At 37.6% G+C, this 23,715-nt stretch overlaps 1 protein-coding gene across 1 annotated transcript; it reads right to left on the reverse strand.

The window, feature by feature from the left end:
• Positions 1-647: 647 nt before the first annotated feature.
• On the reverse strand, positions 648-1,425 carry LOC130719382 (LOB domain-containing protein 25-like). The gene is made up of 3 exons (XM_057570006.1): positions 1,009-1,425; positions 831-904; positions 648-738 (listed from the first exon to the last, which is right to left on the reverse strand). The coding sequence occupies exons 1-3, from the start codon at positions 1,423-1,425 to the stop codon at positions 648-650; spliced, it is 582 nt and encodes a 193-aa protein (XP_057425989.1).
• Between the last annotated feature and the right edge of the window lie 22,290 nt (positions 1,426-23,715).

A 23,715-nucleotide genomic window follows, 5' to 3' on the forward strand; every position in this document is an offset into this window, starting at 1 on the left:
GCACATTCTAAGTTCTTTTATTTGTTGTTGTATCTTTTGTTATTTTATTTTAAAAAATACTCAGTTAAGTCGACATTCGTTGCAACAAAGGTCAATGCAGGAGAATGATGATTTGAAATATAAAATTTAGATTTTTTAATTGAAAATAATTTCGTGACCACAAATATCATTTAAATTGGAAAAATTAAAAATATTATTTATTCAAAACTACATTTGGATTTCAAATTCAATTACGTGTAGGTTTTCCATATGTAGTAGATGATGAAATTTAAGAATATCCCCCCTCCCCCCGAGTTAGATCAATCTTTTATTTCTTCATCTTTTATTCTAAGTTCAGAATATTTGTTGAACTCAATACTATTGACAAACCAAGTTTAATTATTTTTTTCAATTTCCATTATAAATTTTTAAGTATGGAAACTCTTACAATTTTATAAAAGTACAACAAATATAAGGTATATTAATGCTAACTTTTGAAACCACAAAGAAATACATATCCTAATTCCACTTATGAATCGAAACTTGTTATTTCTCATACGAAAAATTCATAAAACTAAGTTTAACTAATGATACCATAATAAAATTAAATAATAATAATATTAATGTAATTATTATTATCATCACATTATGGCCTTCTTCTTTTGCCTTTAATCTTCCTCTGAAGTTATGTTTTCCTCTTCATCATTGGCCTCTAACTCTTCATCTTCAACAATCAATTTTCCCTTGGATGCCATAGCGCTGTAGTAAAACCCATAAATAAAACTGTTTGTTAAAGTTATAATAAGATAAGGAGAATCAAATGAATCTACAGTAACACGTTAGAACACTACCTTGGTTGTCCTTTTTCAAAAGTGCTGAAATATGTGTCCAGATCAATAGGTATGCCAGGAAAAGATCTACTTGGCTAGATTGATGAGAAAATGATATTTAGCATATTTTTTCAATTAGAAACGACAATATTTTGTTTAGAAAATAATCATTAGGATCAAAGAGAAAAGCGTGTCTTACACTTTCTGCCAAGGTTGGTATTTGGGTGCTTGAAGCAATAACACTTGGGTTACTCGGTGCCGGGATAATAGAGGTTGTTGAAGTATTCAAGTTTGATGGGCATGCTTGATCTCTGTAAAACTTGAGAAGTTTGTTTAAAGTTTCTAGTTCACTCTGGAGATCCAACACAACGCCAAGACAACCACGAACTGGATCATTTCTCCGAATTGTACTCTCAATAAGTAGGGACTTAGCAGTAGCTTGTCTTTCATGTGGTTGGACAACTCTCATGTTACGAAGTATGTTGCTTATGCCAAAGTGTCTACAAGCATTAGAAAACTCTTCTTCCCTATTAACAGGAAAGTATTGACCAAACTCACAATTGCCAAAACAAGGTTTTCCTAGATGCTTACATATTAGACATGGATTAGAACCCATGTTTCGTCTCCCACTTATTTTTTTTTTCTGAAATGATAATGCTTATTCTTATCAGTACAAATTCTTGTGATCATGCTTATTTATACAAAAATTATAAGAATATATGATTGATTTCTAGAATTTACTGAGGTGATATATGTTAATGAATTTATGTGAAATTTGACCAGGAATATAAGGCATTCTTTATACTATATAAATCCCTATGTTTGACCATTCTTTTAATTCTTATTAATTGCTCTATTATACTTTTGACAAAAACAATAGTTATACAATTGGTAGACCATATTTTTACCTGATATAATATTTAATATTAAATTATGATATTTTAAGTGGAAAAGTCTAACTTGCGTGTTCGACTCATATTGACCACCATTAAAAAGTTGTTTTAAGTTTTTTAAATCATTAGATAAATAATTAAATAATCAATAGTTTAGATTAAATCAATTTTAAAAGCAAAATGACTAAAATTGATGCATCCCCCATTAACCCCACTATTCGACCATTTACCCTGGCGGGAATTGTAGGCCATTGACTTTTGGACATCATTCACACTGACACCACTTTTGCCCACCATCAGCACTCGAAGATTGAAGTATATTTTCTCTCTTTAGTGTTTTCAAACGTCTAATTAGTAGTAATCGTGGATCTAGGTTGAATTTTAGGGTAAGCACTGGGATAGCTTCTTCAAGTGTAAAGAATTTTCCAATGTATTGGAATGATTGAACATGAGGGTTGTATTAAACGATTGAGTAAATTCGAATAATTAAACCGAAAATTAACGAAGTGAATGATATAGAGAAGGAGAACCTAGAGTATGACTTCATTAGTTCGTAATTATGTTCTTAATAGTTCTAATTCACTCATGATTCATGTGGTAACAACTCCAAAAACACGATTTTTTTAAACTTTTCTCACCATACTCACGTACAACACTACACACTCTCTCACACACTCTTAAGCACTCACTCTTTCTTTTTTACAACACACACACTTACTCTTGTTTTCTCTCAATTCTATTTTCTAACCTATTTTACATTATAGGAATTTACTCAATTCTATCATACACACATTAATGAATCATCATGAGTCAATAAATATTCTGAGTACAAACCAACAAACATGGGTAATAATACCATGAGTATCATTTGTACTACCGGCCTATCAAATATTCTATGATCTAACACATTAATGAATCATCATGTTATCATTCACACATTAAATGCAATCCTGCAATGCATGCCACCACTATCGTGTAGTAACTCGAAACTGATTAACGACTTATGAATGCTAGACTCATTGGCTATACTCAGCCACTTTACTTTGGAATGCCGTTCAGGAATATATGTACCAACTTTGACCCACTTTCTTTATCGAGCAATGATTACCATCTTAGCTCTCAGTCTGGATGACACAACCGCTCATGGTCTTCCCCCTACAATAGCTGAAAACACAGGGATCCCAAACTCAACGGTCTACTATTGAGTCGTACCATTGAATCGTCTCCAGATCACCTCATCTCTGAATTGTCACCTCAGGTATATCAAGCATCCACGTAGGGTACACTTCGGGGTCCCTGTGGAAGATCTCGCGCGCTCCTGCTCCTCATTTTCTCTGCACAAAACAAATGATACATGTCAAATACAATATATATTATCAATCATCTCCCCCTATCATCCTTTGTCAATTCTGACAGGCATTCGTTACCCCTAACGGACATCTTTTAACTCTAACGGGCATAACCTCATATGCACTGTCTACTTCGACGAGGTAATCACATGTTAGAGGTTAATTCCGCACACCTATGATGATGACAAGCTAGACCTTCGTGCTATGTAATATATCCCATACCTTGCTTAGGCTATCTACTAGTCCAAGTTATGTGGAAAAACCTAATCCATATCCTCGGGAACTAGTCTATCCAATAACTCTTTATTTTTATTAAATTTTCTCAAAACACAAAAGATAAACTTCTTGAAATATTCATTCACTTCTTTAGGAGTTTTTACAAAAAAACCGTCTTTATTATACCTTTTGAAAATATAGGATTCTCTTGAAGAAGGCTAATGTATTTTGAAAACTCAGCTTTAATTTCATAGACGTCTACCCGTGTGTGCACATCAAATTGTTCCATCAGTCCTGGTTAACCAATATATCACATATCTATGTTCTTACCTTATCGAGGCTAACTCTGCAACTCTGTGGTGTGTCACTTCACAAGCAATACTATATCTCCAAGTTTGCGAATCTCTAGTTGCATTACTCTATGCAACATCACTGTATCACTTATGCATCATAATAAACATTTATTGAACTCAGGATAATAAATATTATCATCATAGTATCACATTAGATTAAAGGCTTGCTGCTGATTCCAACGCTGAGATACTTGCTGCTCGAGCTACGGGAGTGCTTTGTTTGTTTTTGCAGCGTTGTTTTCTTGTTGTTCTATTTTCTGGCACGCGTTTGCTCACAATTCTGGCCTATGTTGGTCCTTTTTAAATTTCTGGAAGATTGCTTGAAGTCCAGCCTTTCATTTTCTTTTTTTGTCTTGTTGTTTTGTGGTAGCTTTAGTTTTCTATGTAAGATCAAGTTTTGGTCTAGTAGTACAACTCTATGTTTTGATGATTACATGTTAACTATTATGTATGACAATTATGGTACTCTAACGTTGTTTTCTGTGTGTTCTAATGACAGGCCATGACTCTGGTCTTATTTCACATAATTCATAAGCACTTTGCTAAAAGAGTAACCTCTGCGACGCTTTCGCACGTACTATGTTCAATCTGAACAGTAGATCAAGCTTCAGAAGATCTGAAGATCATAAAACTATGATATGGATTCAGCTCACTAGAAGCTCTGAAGGTTCAGAAGCTCTAAAGGATAAGAAGCTCTGAAAGTCCAGAAGCTGAGTAGTGAAGATTCTGAAGTCCACGAGTAAGCTGGCTCTGAAGACCAAGTACTTCTCCTCCGAGTCCAGAAGCAGAAGGTACAAAGGTCAGAGGATCCAACCTTCCTTCTGACTCTGATCACCAAGTTTCACAAGTCTCAAGATGAAGCATCACTCTGATCAGAAGTCAACAAGGATAAAGGTCATGTCGCTATCCAAAGTACAAAAGCAATTGTACCGTTCCTGACGACCTTACCTAACTGATTCAGCCACAGTAGAACCTCGAAAACCCAGATCTGCCCTCTGACGGTAGCATTCCGTGCAAACTTCCAAACCTAATTCCTTGGAGTATATAAAGAGGTTAAAGATGAAAGATGCTTTTTGGAAGAACTTTATAGAAGCTCACGCGAAAATCAAATACTCTCTCAAAGCATTCTTTCTTCACATTGTATCAATTGTGTTTACTATTAGCTTTCTAAGAAGCATTTCTTTGTAAACCCAAACCTTCAAACAGTTGTTTGATTTTTCTTTAGGTGACCAAGGTTGGTCGGATCCGAGAGAAGACAAAGAGAGTGAATCTTAGTGATAGCTAAGTCAGTGTATTGTTAGTCACCTTACAGGTAGCAAGTGCAGTTGTAAAAAACTCTTATTAGTGGATTGCCTTCATTCTAAGAAGGAAGAAATCACCGTAACGGGTGGACCTGATTAGCTTGTGGGATTTATCGAGTGAAACAGGATAAAATCATTTGTGTGCTTTCCTTAACTCTTATCTTAGAACTTTTATCATTGTTGGTTGAAGAGATTTAATTAAATCTCAAGTGGGTCGAGTTTTTAGTTTTAAAACGCTATTCAAACCCCCCATTTCTATCGTTTTTCATACCTTCATTATATTCTAAAGTAGCCTTGCGTTTCTATGTACTCTTTCTTAGTTGTTCAATTTCTGCAGAATACTTTTTAAACTCTCAAGCCTAATGCTTTATTTTTAATAATTTTACTCTTGGAAATAAACTTCAGCTTTTTAAAAAAATATTTATATTCGATAGATTCAATAGAGTAACAGTTTTATTCAATCAACTATACGTTACAGTTGTAATATAATGGTTTTAATATTTGCAGCTATTTATATAAAGGGAAGAAAGTGTTCCATAAGAGAGAGAAGAGGAGGCACATTCTAAGTTCTTTTATTTGTTGTTGTATCTTTTGTTATTTTATTTTAAAAAATATTCAGTTGAGTCGACATTCGTTGCAACAAAGGTCAATGCAGGAGAATGATGATTTGAAATATAAAATTTCGATTTTTTAATTGAAAATAATTTCGTGACCACAAATATCATTTAAATGGGAGAAATTAAAAATATTATTTATTCAAAACTACATTTGGATTTCAAATTCAATTACGTGTAGGTTTTCCATATGTAGTAGATGATGAAATTTAAGAATATCCCCCCTCCCCCCGAGTTAGATCAATCTTTTATTTCTTCATCTTTTATTCTGAGCTCAGAATATTTGTTGAACTCAATACTATTGACAAACCAAGTTTAATTTTTTTTTCAATTTCCATTATAATTTTTTAAGTATGGAAACTCTTACAATTTTATAAAAATACAACAAATAAAAGGTAAATTAAAGCTAACTTTTGAAACCACAAAGAAATACATATCCTAATTCCACTTATGAATCCAAACTTGTTACTTCTCATATGAAAAATTCATAAAACTAAGTTTAACTAATGATACCATAATAAAAATAAATAATAATAATAATAATAATAATAATAATAATAATAATATTAATGTTATTATTATTATCATCACATTATGGCCTTCTTGTTTTGCCTTTAATCTTCCTCTGAAGTTATGTTTTCCTCTTCATCATTGACCTCTAACTCTTCATCTTCAACAATCATTTTTCCCTTGGATGCCATAGCGCTGTAGTAATACCCATAAATAAAACTGTTTGTTAAAGTTATAATAGGATAAGGAGAATCAAATGAATCTACAGTAACACGTTAGAACACTACCTTGATTGTCCCTTTTCAAAAGTGCTAAAATATGTGTCCAGATCAATAGGTATGCCAGGAAAAGATCTACTTGGCTAGATTGATGAAAAAATGATATTTAGCATATTTTTTCCAATTAGAAAAGACAATATTTTGTTTAGAAAATAATCATTAGGATCAAAGAGAAAAGCGTGTCTTACACTTTCTACCAAGGTTGGTATTTGGGTGCTTGAAGCAATAACACTTGGGTTACTCGGTGCCGGGATAATAGAGGTTGTTGAAGTATTCAAGTTTGATGGGCATGCTTGATCTCTGTAAAACTTGAGAAGTTTGTTTAAAGTTTCTAGTTCACTCTGGAGATCCAACACAACGCCAAGACAACCACGAACTGGATCATTTCTCCGAATTGTGCTCTCAATAAGTAGGGACTTAGCAGTAGCTTGTCTTTCATGTGGTTGGACAACTCTCATGTTACGAAGTATGTTGCTTATGCCAAAGTGTCTACAAGCATTAGCAAACTCTTTTTCCCTATTAGCAGGAAAGTATTGACCAAACTCGCAATTTCCAAAACAAGGTTTTCCTAGATGCTTACATATTAGACATGGATTAGAACCCATGTTTCCTCTACTACTTATTTTTTTTTTTTCTGAAATGATAATGCTTATTCTTATCAGTACAAATTCTTGTGATCATGCGTATTTATACAAAAAAAATTATAAGAATATATGATTGATTTCTAAAATTTACTGAGGTGGTATATGTTAATGAATTTATGTGAAATTTGACCAGGTATATAAGGCATTCATTATACTATATAAATCCTTATGTTTGACCATTCTTTTAATTCTTATTAATTTCTCTATTATACTTTTGACAAAAACAATAGTTATACAATTGGTAGACCATATTTTTACCAAATATAATATTTAATATTAAATTATGATATTTTAAGTGGAAAAGTCTAACTCGCATGTTCGACTCATATTGACCACCATTAAAAAGTTGTTTTAAGTTTTTTAAATCATTAATTAAATAATTAAATAATCAATAGTTTAGATTAAATCAATTTTAAAAGAAAAATGACTAAAATTGATGCATCCCCCTTTAACCCCCACTATTCGACCATTTACCCTGGCAGGAATTGTAGACCATTGACTTTTGGACATCATTCACACTGACACCACTTTTGCCCACCATCAGCACTCGAAGATTGAAGTATCTTTTCTCTCTTTAGTGTTTTCAAACGTCTAATTAGTAGTAATCGTGGATCTAGGTTGAATTTTAGGGTAAGCACTGTGATAGCTTCTTCAAGTGTAAAGAATTTTCCAATGTATTGGAATGATTGAACATGAGGAATGTATTAAATGGTTGAGTAAATTCGAATAATTAAACAGAAAATTAACGAAGTAAATGATATAATGAAGGAGAACCTAGAGTATGACCTCATTAGTTCTTAATTATGTTCTTAGTAGTTCTAATCCACTCATGATTCATGTGGTAACAACTCCAAAAACACGAATTTTTTAAACTTTTCTCACCATACTCACGTACAACACTACACACTCTCTGACACACTCTTAAGCACTCACTCTTTCTTTTTGACAACACACACACTTACTCTTGTTTTCTCTCAATTCTATTTTCTAACCTATTTTACGTTATAGGAATATTTTACTCAATTCTATCATACACACATTAATGAATCATCATGAGTCAATAAATATTCTGAGTACAAAGCTACAAACATGGGTAATAATACCATGAGTATCGTTTGTACTACCGGCCTATCAAATATTCTATGATCTAACACATTAATGAATCATCATGTTATCATTCACACATAAAATACAATCCTGCAATGCATGCCACCACTTTACTTTGGAATACCGTTCAGGAACATATGTACCAACTCTGACCCACTTTCTTTATCGAGCAATGATTACCATCTTAGCTCTCAGTCTGGATGACACAACCGCTCATGGTTTTCCCCCTACAATAGCTGAAAACATAGGGATCCCAAACTCAACGGTCTACTATTGAGTCGTACCATTGAATCGTCTCCAGATCACCTCATCTCTGAAGTGTCGCCTCAGGTATATCAAGCATCCACGTTGGGTGCACTTCGGGGTCCCTGTGGAAGATCTCGCGCTCTCCTGCTCCTCATTTTCTATGCACAAAACAAATGATACACGTCAAATACAATATATATTATCAATCATCTCCCCCTATCATCCTTTGTCAATTCTGACAGGCATTCGTTACCCCTAACGGACATCTTTTAACTCTAATGGGCATAACCTCATATGCACTGTCTACTTCGACGAGGGGATCACATGTTAGAGGTTAATTCCGCACACCTATGATGATGACAAGCTAGACCTTCGTGCTATGTAATATATCTCATACCTTGCTTAGTCTATCTACTAGTCCAAGTTATGTGGAAAAACCTAATCCATATCCTCGGGAACTAGTCTATGCAATTAGTCTTTATTTTTATTAAATTTTCTCAACACACAAAAGATAAACTTCTTGAAATATTCATTCACTTCTTTAGGAGTTTTTACAAAAAAAACCGTCTTTATTATACCTTTTGAAAATATAGGATTCTCTTGAAGAAGGCGAATGTATTTTGAAAACTCAGCTTTAATTGCATAGACGTCTACCCGAGTGGGCACATCAAATTGTTCCATTAGTCCCTGGTTAACCAATATATCACATATCTATGTTCTTACCATATCGAGGCTAACTCTGCAACTCTGTGGTGTGTCACTTCACAAGCAATATTATATCCCCAAGTTTGCGAATCTCTAGTTGCATTACTCTATGCAACATCACTATATCACTTATGCATCATAATAAACATTTATTCAACTCAGGATAATAAATATTATCATCATAGTATCATATTAGATAATCATAAAGGCTTGCTGGTGATTCCTGAAGGTGCGAAAAACACTAGAAAGGGGGGGTTTGAATAGAGTTTTTGAATAAGGGATAAACTTTTGAACTTTTTCCAAACTCAAAGATAAGAACTAGGTGCTGAAAGATATGAAGTAAAGCACGCAAGTATTTTATCCTGGTTCACTTGAGATAAAAGCTCAAGCTAATCCAGTCCACCCGTGAAGGTGATTTCTTCCTTCTTCTGATGAAGGAAATTCACTAAATCAATGAGTGTTACAACTGCACTTTGCTACCTGCTTAGTGACTAACAATACACTTATTTTCTCACTAGTGTACTCTTAAGATGCTGATCTACCGATTCTCTTAAGACTAGCTAAACACTGAATCAACCTTGATTCAGTCCTCTTAAGATCCGACCAACCTTGGTTTCCTAAGGAACTTTACAAAGTATTTGTAAAAGGTTTCGGCTTTACAAGAAATGCTTCTAAAAAGCTAATGGTAAACTCAGATGTTTAAGAACAGTGAAGAAATAATGCTAAGAGATTAGTTCGAATAAGTTGAATGGTTTCAGCAAAGTTTCTTAGCTTCTTTCTTCTTTCTTCAGCATTTAAATACTCCAAGGCATATGGTGTAGCCGTTGCTAGGGTTTTGCCCGTTGGAGTGGCAGTCTTGTAATATCAGACTGCTAGGCTGAACAAGGTAGGTGGCGGACAGACTGAGACTGTACGATGTGTACTATGATAGTGACCTGTCCTTTCACCAGCTGACTTATGATCTAGAATGCTTCAGATGATCGTTGGTGAAGCTTCTGATCAGAGTCAGACGGAAGCTTGGATTCTTCTGACCTTTCAACTTCTGCTTCTGGACATGTTCTTCAGAACCTCTGAATGTCAGAGCTAGAATAGCTTGGGTCTTCAGAACCAACTTCTTGCAGGTCTTCAGAACTTGAGTCTTCTACTTCTGGACCGTTCCTCTGGAACATCTGGTCTTCAGAACTTCTGACTCCGATTCTTCAGTACCTCCAGAGCTTCTATCTTCAGAACTTCTGAAGGATTTGCCACTGTTCTGAACGAACATGGTAAGCTTTAGAGCTCTCTTTTTAGTAACCCTTGGTTCTTCTTCTTCTGAATGAGTAGGCTTGGGTCAGATTCAGAACCTGTTTGTCACAACTAAAAGAGACAAACGTTAGGGTACCACAATTGTTCATCATCACAAACCTTAATTGTAATCATCAAAACATAGAGATGCAACCACTGATCAAACCTTGATCTTACAATCTCCCCCTTTTTGATGATGACAAAACAAGTATTTTGATGAACAATTCTTAAACAATAAACTGAATACACAAGAGAGAAGAGATCAGAGTTTAAACTTATCCTTGTGTAATGGTTTATGTTGCTCATTCTGAATCTAGTATTGCACTTGATTCTGAGCTAGAGTCTCCCCTGACTCCCCCTGAATCTATGACTTGATGAGATGATGAAGAGTCTAGATTCGGAGTCTTGGTGATGTGATCAGAAGATACGCGTAGAAGAATGTATACTCATCAGAAATTGATGGTTCAGAACTCGCGTAGATCACATGAGAACATAGAGTATTGTCCAGGTATAATTGGAATAAGGCGTCAGAAGCAAATACGTTCGGAATATGAACAAAATGTATTCCTTATTTAGGACGCTTGGCAATATCTATGTGTTATAAGTATTTGATACTTATTCTCCTCTACTGGTTTTATATATAATAAGAAAAAGTTTATCAAAACCATTTTATGTACTCCCCCTTTTTGTCATAAGCAAAAAGAGTGAAAAACAAACCAATAACAATAACAAACAAGGAAGTGATGCAAATAAGACGCTTGTTATTATTAATTAACGAAGATGAGTACAGAGGATAGAAGAGACGAAGAAAACTAGTCCTAGATACATAGGAAAGCACGGGAGTTCTTCATGGAAAGAAGCTGAAGATGCAGGGGACGAACGTCCTGATCAATGGAGGCTAACTGGGTAGCCAGTTCTTCCTTCAGAGCTTCATTTTCCTGGATAGCAGGAGTGGATTCTTGATCTTCTTCATGTTCAAGAAGCATACAAATGCCCTCGAACTGAGCTTCAAGGTCCTTCCGGCGAGAGGCCAGGCGAAGGAGGTCGTTCAGAACTTCCTGAAGATTCTGAAGACAAATAGTCTGATGGGATGTCAGCCAACAATCCAGAAGATTCTCAATCTTCACAAGAGCTTGAGAAATCTGAGAAGTAGAGAGATTAACGCTCCAGGGAAAGACTTGGTCAAATACCAGAGTCTTGAGTTCAGAGATCAATTCAACAGAAGTCATTTTTGATTTAGAAGAGAAGAGAATGAAATGACTGATTTGAAGTGAATTGCGTTGTGATGGAGAAGAAGGAAGGCAACAGATTATAAGGAAGAAAAGTAACATAAAAACATGCATAAAACTCATCAAATCATAAAAGCATGTGAGTTACTAAGTGGACGGTGCATTGAATAAGTGAATTAGAATTTAACACAGTTAAACATGAAATAAATTCACAGACAATTAAAACAAATGCATGAAGGATAGATGAGAGGGGTTCAAGGTTTTGATGAAGAAGGAAGGTTCTCGATCAGATATTTCATCATAGCTTCCATTCTGCTTGAAGATTCCTGAATGTGCCTGCTTTGTTCACTCTGAACAAGTCCTTGTTGCTCAACCATCTGGAACAGCCTCTGCTGATCATCTTGTATCCAATCAATTCTGGCAGCCAGGGTAGCAACTTCTGGATGTGGAGCTAGTTCTGAAGTCTGAGTAGGAACATCTGTAGATGCCTGAACTTCTGCCACAGCTTGAGTAGGTACTTCCATCTGAACTTCATCAACCTCTGCAGCCTCATGAATAATGATCTCTTCAGCACTATCCTCTGCAACCTCTGCTGAAATCATATCAGCATCTTTTGAGGTACGTTCAGAGACAACATGAGTTCTTGCAGCCATTGCCCTTCTCATGGGCTCACAAACCCTGTGTAACACCCTCTGCCTATGCTCATAAGCTCTCTCTGAGGCATCATGAACTCTCAGACGCTTCTCCCTGCTCAACTGTTTCTCAATCTCAGAGGCCCTACTCTCTGACTATCTTCCAAAAGCATACCACATGCCATCAACCAGAGATGCATCAAATTGATTATCAGTTACCTGATACAGCCATTGCAGTCTTCTGGTTGCTTCATCAGAGAACTCCTGAATGAGCTGAATAAGATTCTGTGGCCGGAAGGAGAGTGCCAGATCCATGATTGGCTGAGGAGTGTTGGTTGCATTTGATCTTGATGTATTAGAGCTTTCAGTCCTCATTTGCCCTGAAGGCATTGGTTCATCCACATGAGCTTTTCCTTGTCCAGAATGATCTGATTCATCCATTCGTTCAATCTCCAGAATGGTCTCTTGTCTCTGCCTGGATGTAGCAGTCTTCTCAGGTGAGGTGAAACTCAGATCTCTTGAGTTCACTGTGGAGTAGTGAGACAATGACACATAGGAGGACTCAGCAACAGCATCTGGAAGCACGTCTTCAAAGTAAGATGCTACCTGCTGGATAGGTTGCACATTGAAGGGAGGCTCTAGGATCTGAACATCCTCATCTTCATCCTCTTTCTCAGCAGGAATCTCACCAGATTCAGTAATCATGAGGGTTCTTGAGGTGGATGGATGTTTGGGTGTGAATTGTTGAACCAACTCCTTCAAGGTGGCCCCACTCTGAGCAATACCCTTGATGAATGAATTGAAGATAGGTGCAAACTCAGTGGCGGTGGATGTGGAGGAGGTTTGAATTGGGATGGATGGAATGGAAGTGGTAGCAGTTTGGATGTTTGAGTGGGGAGCTTGTGTTTGAGGTTCTGTTTGAGGTAAGGCTGTTTGGGTTGAGGTTGGCAGAGATGTAGATATAGGCACAGGTTGTTCAGGAATAATTACTAAAGCAGAATCTAAATTAATGCTTTTAGTAGATTCCTTACTTGATTCTCTGAGTATGGTAGATCTGGTGAGTCTAGCAGTCCTTGCAGGATCTGATGCTATCTTTGATCTCCTTTCTCTTTGTACCTCGGCAGCAGTTTCAGAAGCTTGCTTTGATTCTGACTCCTTCTTCTGAAGTGGACCCTTCATAGGCAGTTTCAATCTCTTGCCTGTGGGCTCTACATCTGAATCAGTGGATTCTCCAGCTTCTGGAGATTCCCTTATAGCTTGAAGCACGTTCCCAATGATTTCACAATCATCCTGCTCAGCTTCTTCCTCAACTTGAATTGCTTGAGTTCTTTGCCTCTTTACCAGAGGAACATCATCATCCTCAGTTTCCTCATCAGATGATTCTTCTATGATTGCTTTCCTCTTGACATCCTTTCTAGGTGGAACTTCTTCTTCTTGGGTTCCAGAAGAAGAATCCATAGAGCTCTCAGAATTATCAGATTGAGATTCCTCAGATGACTCTTCTGGAGTTCTTTCAGGAGAGGGTTCTGGAATTGGTTCCCTAATAACTACAGACTTTGATGCTGCTTTTATCTTCTTGGTCTTCTCTATCAGAATCCCTTTGCCTTTGGGATCTGAAGGCTTGCTGGTTGTTCTCTTGGATCTCCTTGTTGGCATCTCAGGATGACTGTCAGGAAGAGTCCTGATGAACTCCTCAAGAGTGATTGGATCTCCTTTACTTCTGAGCATTCTCACATATTCCAGAATGATGGCTGGATTGTCCTTCTTGGACCAGAGAGGAAAGTCATCAATAGGGTAGTTCTTCTGACGAACCTCTTCAGATGTATCTTCTGTAGGCTCAACTTGGACTTTCTCAATGATCTGCATTCTCTTCAACTTAGTCCCATTGAGAGCATCTCTAATGGACATAGCCAGATCCTCATGAAGTCCGAGGTCAGACAAGGTCTTGACCAGTTTATTCTGGATGAAGATATCTGAAAGCAGCCTGCCATACAGAATGTAGGAGATAGACCTCTTGTTCTCAACTCCAGTAGTTCTTGACTTTTCAATGCATTCCTTCAGATAGTTGAAGAGCAGAAATGGAAGACATACGGGCTCACCCTCAGAAATATAATACATGATTACCTTTTGAGTTGCATTCAGGTAATCAGTTCCTCCCGTTCTGGGGTGAATGCAGTGGATGAAAATCTTCTGCCAGATTTTCATTGTTGGCTTCAGATCCTTTATGCCATACTTCGTCTTCTCCAAAGACCAGTTGTCATAGATGGCTTTATTTACTAATTTCCTCATGCCAGGAACATTAGCATCCACGTTTTTTATTCTCTTCCCCTGTTGGAACTCCATTCCCAGCAATTTTGCAATGGACTCCTCAGAAATAACAATCTTCCTATCCAGTACATGAGAGACGACAAAGTAGTCGTTGCAAACGGCATTTTTCCAGAATTCAACAACTAATTTATAATAGATGGGTCCGCATAGCCTATTGAAGTAACCAGACCAACCTTGCAAGTTTACTTGATCCCTGATGTCGAACCCATGCTCAGCCAGATTGTCGAAGTCTACTCTTGCTTCGTTGCATACAACCAGTTCTTCAGCCTTCTTGACGCAGGTGACCACATTTTCCGTGTTCAGAATCTGCTGTGCTTCTTCAAATCTCTGTTTCTCTTGCTCTTCAGCAGTTAGTTTGGAAGAGACAATAACATTCGCTCTTGATTTCCTTGACTTGCCCATGATTCTAAGGAATGTGAGGTTTTAGGGTTCAGAGAGAGGGGAATATTGGAGGGAGAAGAGTGAATGAAAATCAATGCACACAAGCGTTTTTGAAAACCGTTTGTGTAAGTGTGTGGAAGATCGTGTGTGAAATGTGCGTATAGTGGGTTTAATGGTAACCGTTGAGATTTTAAGAGGCAAAAAGTAAAAGCAAGATCAACGGTAGCAAAATAATTAGTCTGAAAATAACATAGTGGAGGAGAGTAGGCATCATCATTATAGCAGATACACCACGCGACTCAAGGAACTATGTCACAAATGAAGTGACACGTGTATTATTGCCTACCACAGAAGTTTAACCAGTGGGTTAAGTGCTTCTGATCGAGTACCTTCTGAAAAGGTGACATCTGATGACTTCAGAGGCACCATGGTCAGAAGTTCTGAGGAGAACCTTACTCTGGACAAAAGTCCATGTTCAGGTTTTCAAGAATAAATAAAAACCTATCTTCTGCTAAGGGCTTAGTGAAAATATCTGTCCACTGATGGTCAGTATCAACATACTCTAATGATAAAGTGCCCTTCTGAACATAATCTCGAATATAATGATACTTTACCTCTATGTGCTTTGCTCTTGAATGTAGAATTGGATTCTTGCTGAGTGAGATAGCAGCTGTGTTGTCACAGTAAATAGGAACCTTCTTCAGAGACAAACAATAGTCCTCCAGATGATTCTTCATCCATATGGTTTGTGTACAACAAGTGGCAGCTGAGACATATTCTGCTTCTGCAGTTGATAGAGCAATTGTGTTCTGTCTCTTGCTTGACCAAGTAACAAGATTTTCTCCAAGGAAATGGCAGCTTCCGGAGGTGCTTTTCCTTTCCACTCTATCTCCAGCAAAGTCAGCATCATAAAAACCTGAAAGTGTATACTCTGATGTTTTTCTATACATCAAGCCAAGGTTAGTGATTCCTTTCAGATATTTGAGGATCCTCTTAACATCAGTTAAGTGAGTCTCTCTAGGATCTGATTGGAATCTAGCACAGAGATGCACACTAAACAATATATCAGGTCTGGAAGCAGTTAAGTAAAGAAGAGAGTCTATCATTCCACGATAGAGCTTCTGACAAACCTTAGGGGAAACTTCCTCTTTCTCAAGAATGCATGTTGGATGCATTGGAGTCTTAGAGATATTGCAGTCACTCATGTTGAACTTCTTCAGAAGTTCCAAGGTGTACTTCTTCTGATGGATATAGGTGACTCCTGGTCGTTGATCTATTTGAATTCCCAGGAAGTATTTGAGTTCTCCCATCATGCTCATTTCGAATTCAGCCTGCATCATCTTAGAAAATTCCTTGCAAAGAGAGGGATTAGCAGAGCCAAATATAATGTCATCAACATAAATTTGAACTATAAGAATATCATCCTTATAGGTTCTGCAGAAAAGAGTATTGTCACCTTTACCCCTTACAAACTCATTTTGTAGAAGAAAGGAGCTGAGTCTTTCGTACCAAGCTCTAGGAGCTTGTTTCAGTCCATAGAGTGACTTCTTGAGCTTGTAGACATGCTCTGGATGTTTGTCATCTTCAAAGCCAGGAGGTTGCTTGACATACACTTCTTCAGAAATGTAGCCATTGAGGAAGGCACTCTTGACATCCATCTGATGGAGAATGATGTTGTGATTCACTAAGAAGGAGATCAGTAGCCTTATAGCTTCAAGCCTTGCTACAGGAGCAAAGGTCTCAGTGTAATCAATCCCCTCTTGTTGACTGTAGCCTTGAGCCACCAGTCTTGCCTTGTTTCTTGTTACTTCTCCTTTTTCATTCAGCTTGTTTCTGAATATCCACTTGGTTCCTATGACATGAAAACCTTTGGGTTTAGGCATTAAGGACCATACATCATTCTTGGTGAACTGATCTAGCTCTTCTTGCATTGCCAGAATCCAGCCTTTATCTTCAAGAGCTTCATCAACTGATTTGGGCTCAACGAGAGATACAAGTCCCTTCAGACTCAGAAGAGTCTCTTCTAAAGGTTTGAGCATAGACCTGGTTCTGACGGGAGCATCTTTGTTGCCAATAATCAGTTCTTCTGCATGAGAGGCAGCTATTCTTTTCTTCTTCTGAAGTTGATCAGAAGTTGTTGGATTTTCTTCTGATGTTTCTGCCTCTGAAGTAACATTCTCTGGGCTGTTCTTTGGTTGATTTGCTTCCGAATGATCAATGCTTAAATCTGCAAATCTTTCAAACAGCTTTGACTTTTCTGAGCCAAGCTTGTCATCAAATCTAATTTGGATAAATTCCTCAACAGTTTGAGGAACAATATTATAAATTCTAAAACCTTTAGATCTTTCAGAATAGCCAAGAAAATAGCATTTTAAAGCTTTAGAATCGAATTTACCCAATTGCTCCTTAGTGTTGAGCATGTAGCAAGTACTTCCAAAGGGATGAAAGTAGGAGATATCAGGTTGTCTTCCCTTGCACAGCTCATAAGGAGTCTTCTCCATAATTGGTCTGATGGAGATTTTGTTCTGGATGTAGCATGCAGTGTTGATTGCTTCTGCCCAGAAGTGATTGGCCATACTTGATTCTTGCATCATGGTGCGAGCCATCTCCTGAAGAGTTCTGTTCTTTCTTTCAACAACTCCATTTTGTTGAGGAGTGCGTGGACAGGAGAAGTAGTGAGAGATCCCTTGAGAGTTGAACAATTCTTCAAATGCTTTGTTCTCAAATTCTCCACCATGATCACTTCTGACAGTAATCACTGAAGTTTGGAACTCCTTCTGAACTTGGGTAATGAAGTTGGTGAACATAGTGTGTGTTTCATCTTTGTGCCTTAAGAACTTTACCCATGTCGATCTGCTGTAGTCATCCACAATGACTAACCCATACTTCTTTCCTCCAATGGATTCAGTTTTTACTGGTCCAAAGAGATCAATGTGAAGTAGCTTCAGGGGTCTTGTTGTAGATACCACATTCTTTGCTTTAAAGGGCTTCTTAGTGAATTTTCCCTTCTGACAAGCTTCACACAGAGCCTCTGATGAGAACTTCAGACGAGGCAATCCTCTGACGAGGTTTAGCTTGCTTAGTTGAGAGATTTTCCTGAGGCTGGCATGCCCTAGACGTCTGTGCCAAACCCATTGCTCATCGTTAACTGACATGAGACACTTGACCTTCTGAGAAAGCAGTTCAGAAGATTTGATTTTGTAAATATCATTTCTTCTCTTCCCAGAAAACAGAATAGATCCATCTGTTTGACTGACAGCTTTGCAGCCGGTTTGATTGAAGATCACATCATAACCTTTGTCAGCTATTTGGCTTATGGAGAGCAAGTTATGCAATAATCCTTCCACCAGAAGTACATCATTAATAACTGGAATTTTTCCATCTCCTATGGAGCCTTTTCCAATAATTTTTCCCTTCTGGTTTCCTCCAAAGCCAACGTCTCCTCCTGACTTAAGCGGCACCAGTTTTTGGAATATAGACCTTATGTCCGTCATGTGTCGCGAGCATCCACTGTCCAGGTACCATGACAGGTGTCTTAACTGAGCTGCATAAGATGTCTGCAACAGGAATAATTTTTGTCTTAGGTACCCATATCTTGGGTACTTTCTTGTTAGTTTTCCCAGAAGTTCTTGGAACTTTGGGTGCAACAGAAGGATAATACAAGGGAACTTGATTATAATATTTAGACATGTCAAGTTTAAATTTTCCCTTTGGTTTTACCATCTTGGGTGTAACCTTTTCTGGAACAACAGTACCGGCAGAAACAAAATGCTTATGCAAAGGTTCGCGTTTGGGCTCAGATGACTCACCTCTCATAGGTTTAGAGTAGCCAAGGCCACTGTTCCCATTTCTGCTTATGTCATAGATCATTGAAGCCATAAGACTTCTATCTATGCCTTTAGCTAGGAACCTCTGAAACGCTTTCTCATATAAAGTTTCTTGCTTAACATCGGATGATGCAAGTTGATCTTCTAGCATGACATTTTTAGCACGAAGGAAATAGTTGTCATTTTTGAGAAAATGATTCTCTTCAATGAGTTCAGAGACTGACTTCTCATGAACTTCTGATGAACTGGTTTTAACAGCATATTTTCTTTTAAGCTCTTTATGTTTATTTACAAGAACATCATGTTTCTCCATTATTTCAGATAAAGCAGTTCTTAGCTCAGATGGAGAAAAGTTAGAGAATACCTCATCGTCATTCTCAGAGTCTGAGTCATCTTCTGAAGCTTCATCACCTCTGCTAGTGGTAGCCATCAGAGCTTCCACGGCTTCATCTTCTTCTGACTTAGTTTCATCATAATCAGTCGCATCGAAGGTCACGAGAGCTTTCTTCTTGAAGACTTTTCTTGGTCTCTTGTCCTTCTTTAGCTTGGGACAGTCACTCTTGTAGTGCCCAGATTCCTTGCACTCGAAGCAAGTGACTTCCTTCTCAAATGACTTCTTCTGACCAGATGAAGATTCAAATCTTCTTGTACTTTTCTTTAGTCCTTTGCCCTTGCTATGTATGTTCTTCCAAAGTTTGCTTAATCTCTTTGTGAAAAGAGATAGCTCTTCGTCACCAGACGCATCTGACAATTCTTCAGAGGAATCTTCCTCTTCTGCCTCATAAGCTTTCGCTTTGTCAGATTTTGATTTAAGAGCAATAGATTTGTCTTTCTTTTGAGGCTTGTGCTCTTTGAGTTCAATCTCATGGCTTCTGAGATGACTCACAAGCTCTTCTAGCTTCAAAGAGTTCAGATTCCTGGAGAGTTTTAGTGTAGTGACGAAAGTCATCCACTCCTTAGGCAAACTTCTGACGATCTTTTTGACATGGTCACCAGTAGAGTAGCTCTTGTTTAGCACTCTGATTCCAGCAATCAGAGTTTGAAACCTTGAGTACATCTCCTCAATGGTTTCACCAGATTCCATCTTGAACTGTTCATATTGTTGTATGAGAGCAAGAGCCTTGGTCTCCTTGACTTCTTCATTTCCTTCATGCGTCAAGACCAAGGAGTCATAGATGGATTTTGCTGTTTCTTTGTCAGAGATCTTCTCATATTCAATATATGATATTGAGCTGAACAGCATAGACTTCGCCTTGTGATGATCCTTGAAACGCTTCTTCTGAGCGTCAGTCATTTCAGAACGGGGGATCTTCACTCCTGAAGCATCTACTGGATCAGTATAGCCTTCCATGACCATATCCCAGAGATCTGGGTCAGTGCCAAGGAAATAACTCTCTATTCTATCTTTCCAGTACTCAAACTTTTCACCATCAAAGACTGGTGCTCTGAGTTGGTTGTTGTTGTTGTTGTTGTTGTTGTCAGCGGAAGTATTGGCTTGGGCCATCGTTGTTTTTCACACTAGGTTCTGGATCACAGAACACTGTTAGGTGTTTAAATCAGAACCGGAGCTCTGATACCAATTGAAGGTGCGACAAACACTAGAAAAGGGGGGGGGGTTTGAATAGAGTTTTTGAATAAGGGATAAACTTTTGAACTTTTTCCAAACTCAAAGATAAGAACTAGGTGCTGAAAGATATGAAGTAAAGCACGCAAGTATTTTATCCTGATTCACTTGAGATAAAAGCTCAAGCTAATCCAGTCCACCCGTGAAGGTGATTTCTTCCTTCTTCTGATGAAGGCAATTCACTAAATCAATGAGTGTTACAACTGCACTTTGCTACCTGCTAAGTGACTAACAATACACTGATTTTCTCACTAGTGTACTCTTAAGATGCTGATCTACCGATCCTCTTAAGACTAGCTAAACACTGAATCAACCTTGATTCAGTCCTCTTAAGATCCGACCAACCTTGGTCTCTTAAGGAACTTTACAAATTATTTGTAAAAGGTTTCGGGTTTACAAGAAATGCTTCTAAAAAGCTAATGGTAAACTCAGATGTTTAAGAACAGTGAAGAAATAATGCTAAGAGATTAGTTCGAATAAGTTGAATGGTTTCAGCAAAGTTTCTTAGCTTCTTTCTTCTTTCTTCAGCCTTTAAATACTCCAAGGCATATGGTGTAGCCGTTGCTAGGGTTTTGCCCGTTTGAATGGCAGTCTTGTAATATCAGACTGCTAGGCTGAACAAGGTAGGTGGCGGACAGACTGAGACTGTACGATGTGTACTATGATAGTGACCTGTCCTTTCACCAGCTAACTTATGATCTGGAATGCTTCAGATGATCGTTGGTGAAGCTTCTGATCAAAGTTATACGGAAGCTTGGATTCTTCTGACCTTGCAACTTCTGCTTCTGGACATGTTCTTCAGAACCTCTGAATGTCAGAGCTAGAATAGCTTGGGTCTTCAGAACCAACTTCTTGCAGATCTTCAGAACTTGAGTCTTCTACTTCTGGACCGTTTCTCTAGAACATCTGGTCTTCAGAACTTCTGACTCCGATTCTTCAGTACCTCTTGAGAGCTTCTATCTTCAAAACTTCTGAAGGATTTGCCACTGTTCTGAACGAACATGGTAAGCTTTAGAGCTCTCTTTTTAGTAACCCTTGGTTCTTCTTCTTCTGAATGAGTAGGCTTGGGTCAGATTCAGAACCTGTTTGTCACAACTAAAAGAGACAAACGTTAGGGTACCACAATTGTTCATCATCACAAACCTTAATTGTAATCATCAAAACATAGAGATGCAACCACTGATCAAACCTTGATCTTACAATTCCAACGCTGAGATACTTGCTGCTCGAGCTACAGGAGTGCTTTGTTTGATTTTGCAGCGCTGTTTTCTTGCTGTTATATTTTCTGGCACGCGTTTGCTCACAATTCTGCCCTATGTTGGTCCTTTTTAAATTGCTGGAAGATTGCTTGAAGTCCAGGCTTTCATTTTCTTTTTCTGTCATGTTGTTTTGTGGTAGCTTTAGTTTTCTATTCTAAAGTAGCCTTGCTTTTTCTATGTACTCTTTCTTAGTTGTTCAATTTCTGGCATAAGACTTTTTAAACTCTCAAGCCTAATGCTTTGTTTTTAATAATTTTACTCTTGGAAATAAACTTCAGCTTTTTTAAAAAATATTTATATTCGATAGATTGAATAGAGTAGCAGTTTTATTCAATCAATTATACGTTACAGTTGTGATATAATGGTTTTAATATTTGCAGCTATTTATATAGAAGGGAAGAAAGTGTTCAATAAGAGAGAGAAGAGGAGGCACATTCTAAGTTCTTTTGTTTGTTGTTGTATCTTTTGTTATTTTATTTTAAAAAATATTCAGTTGAGAATTCATGATTAATACCTGATCACTACGATATTCAGGTGTGATGGGAGCTGAGAATTCATGATTAATACCTTCATCTGAGCAATATTCAGAGAACTTGCCATTTTCAAACTCTTTCCCATGATCACTACGAATCCTCACAATGCCATAACCTTTCTCCCTTTGAACTTGCTGGCACAGTTCTTTAAATACACTGAAGGTGTCTGATTTTTCTGCAGTAAAATTAACCCAAGTGTATCTAGAAAAGTCATCAACACAAACAAATGCATACATTTTTCCTCCTAGGCTCTCCACTTGCATTGGACCCATAAGATCCATGTGTAATAATTCAAGAGTTCTGGATGTAGGAACTTGCTGAAGTTTCTTATGTGATGCCTTAGTTTGTTTGCCAACCTGACACTCACCACATATTCTGTCTTCTTTTATCTTCAGTTTGGACAGTCCTCTGATGGCCTCAGTTGAAATGATCATCTTCATGCCTTTGGGATTTAGATGACCCAGTTTTTGATGCCATAGAATGACCTCCTCCTTAAATGTTGATAAGCACTTTGAAGACATTGCTTTGTCTTGTGATATCCACATGTAACAATTGTCCTTTGAACGAGTTCCTCTCATAACCACTTCACCATTGCTATCAGTGACCCTGCAAGCAGTTTTGTTGAAAGACACATCAAGATCTAGATCACATAATTGACTTATACTTATCAGATTTGCAGTTAGGACTTCCACTAGCAGAACATCATCTATCCTAGGTGACCCAAAGTTGACCAATTTTCCTGATCCTTTGATTTTCCCTTTAGCACCATTCCCAAAAGTTACATAGCTGGTAGTACGAGGTTTCACTTTGTCAAGAAGAGTCTTTACCCCAGTCATATGTCTAGAGCATCCACTATCAAAATATCAGTCTTATTTTGAGGATACCCTAAGAGAAGTATGAGCAATGAGAGCATGTACACCTCCTTTTGGTTTCCACTCTTGTCTTCGTTGATCATGCTGATAGTTCACATAGTATCTATTACTTGGTCTGGGAAACCCAAACAATTTGTAACAGTAAGGCCTTATATGCCCAACTCTACCACAATGGTGACATCTCCAGCTAGCGTTTCTCCCACTCCTCACTTGATGATACACATAAGGTATCTGAGGGTACGGATGTTTTACACCTTGTTGGAACATCTGGTTGGTCACCTTGAATTCTGTTCTTTTCTCTGAGGGAACGAACTTGTGCTCAGATTTGCTACCTTCTTCTGATGTGGGTTCCAGACCATAACCAATTCCTTTCATATCTTTAGCCATCTTTTCAGTCTCCAGTATTTGACCTAGCACATCACTGCCCTTGTTCAACATTCGTACAGACTTGATCATTTCTTCATGTCTTGATTTCAGCACAGAGATCTCCTCTTGAAGACTCTTATTCATGTCTTTCAGTCTCTTCTTGTCAGCTTCAAGTGCAACTACAGTCAATTCCAGTTTCTTGCCATGACTGCATGCCTCTTCCCATTTGTTGAACAGCAACCTATATGTTTCAGCAAGCTCTTCCTCAGAGATATCATCATCACTGGATTCATTTTCTGAACTGCACTTCACTGTAAAGCCTAGTACTTGAGTTTCATCTTCTTCAGAATCATCA

Source organism: Lotus japonicus, chromosome 5 (genome assembly GCF_012489685.1).
Source record: "Lotus japonicus ecotype B-129 chromosome 5, LjGifu_v1.2".
NCBI lineage: Eukaryota > Viridiplantae > Streptophyta > Magnoliopsida > Fabales > Fabaceae > Lotus > Lotus japonicus.

Coding starts and splice junctions, on each gene's coding strand:
- LOC130719382 (XM_057570006.1), bottom strand. CDS start 1,425: ATGGGTTCTAATCCATGTCTAATATGTAAGCATCTAGGAAAACCTTGT. Junction 905..1,008: donor TACCAACCTTGGCAGAAAGT/GTAAGACACGCT, acceptor TCATCAATCTAG/CCAAGTAGATCTTTTCCTGG. Junction 739..830: donor TTTGAAAAAGGACAACCAAG/GTAGTGTTCTAA, acceptor GTTTTACTACAG/CGCTATGGCATCCAAGGGAA.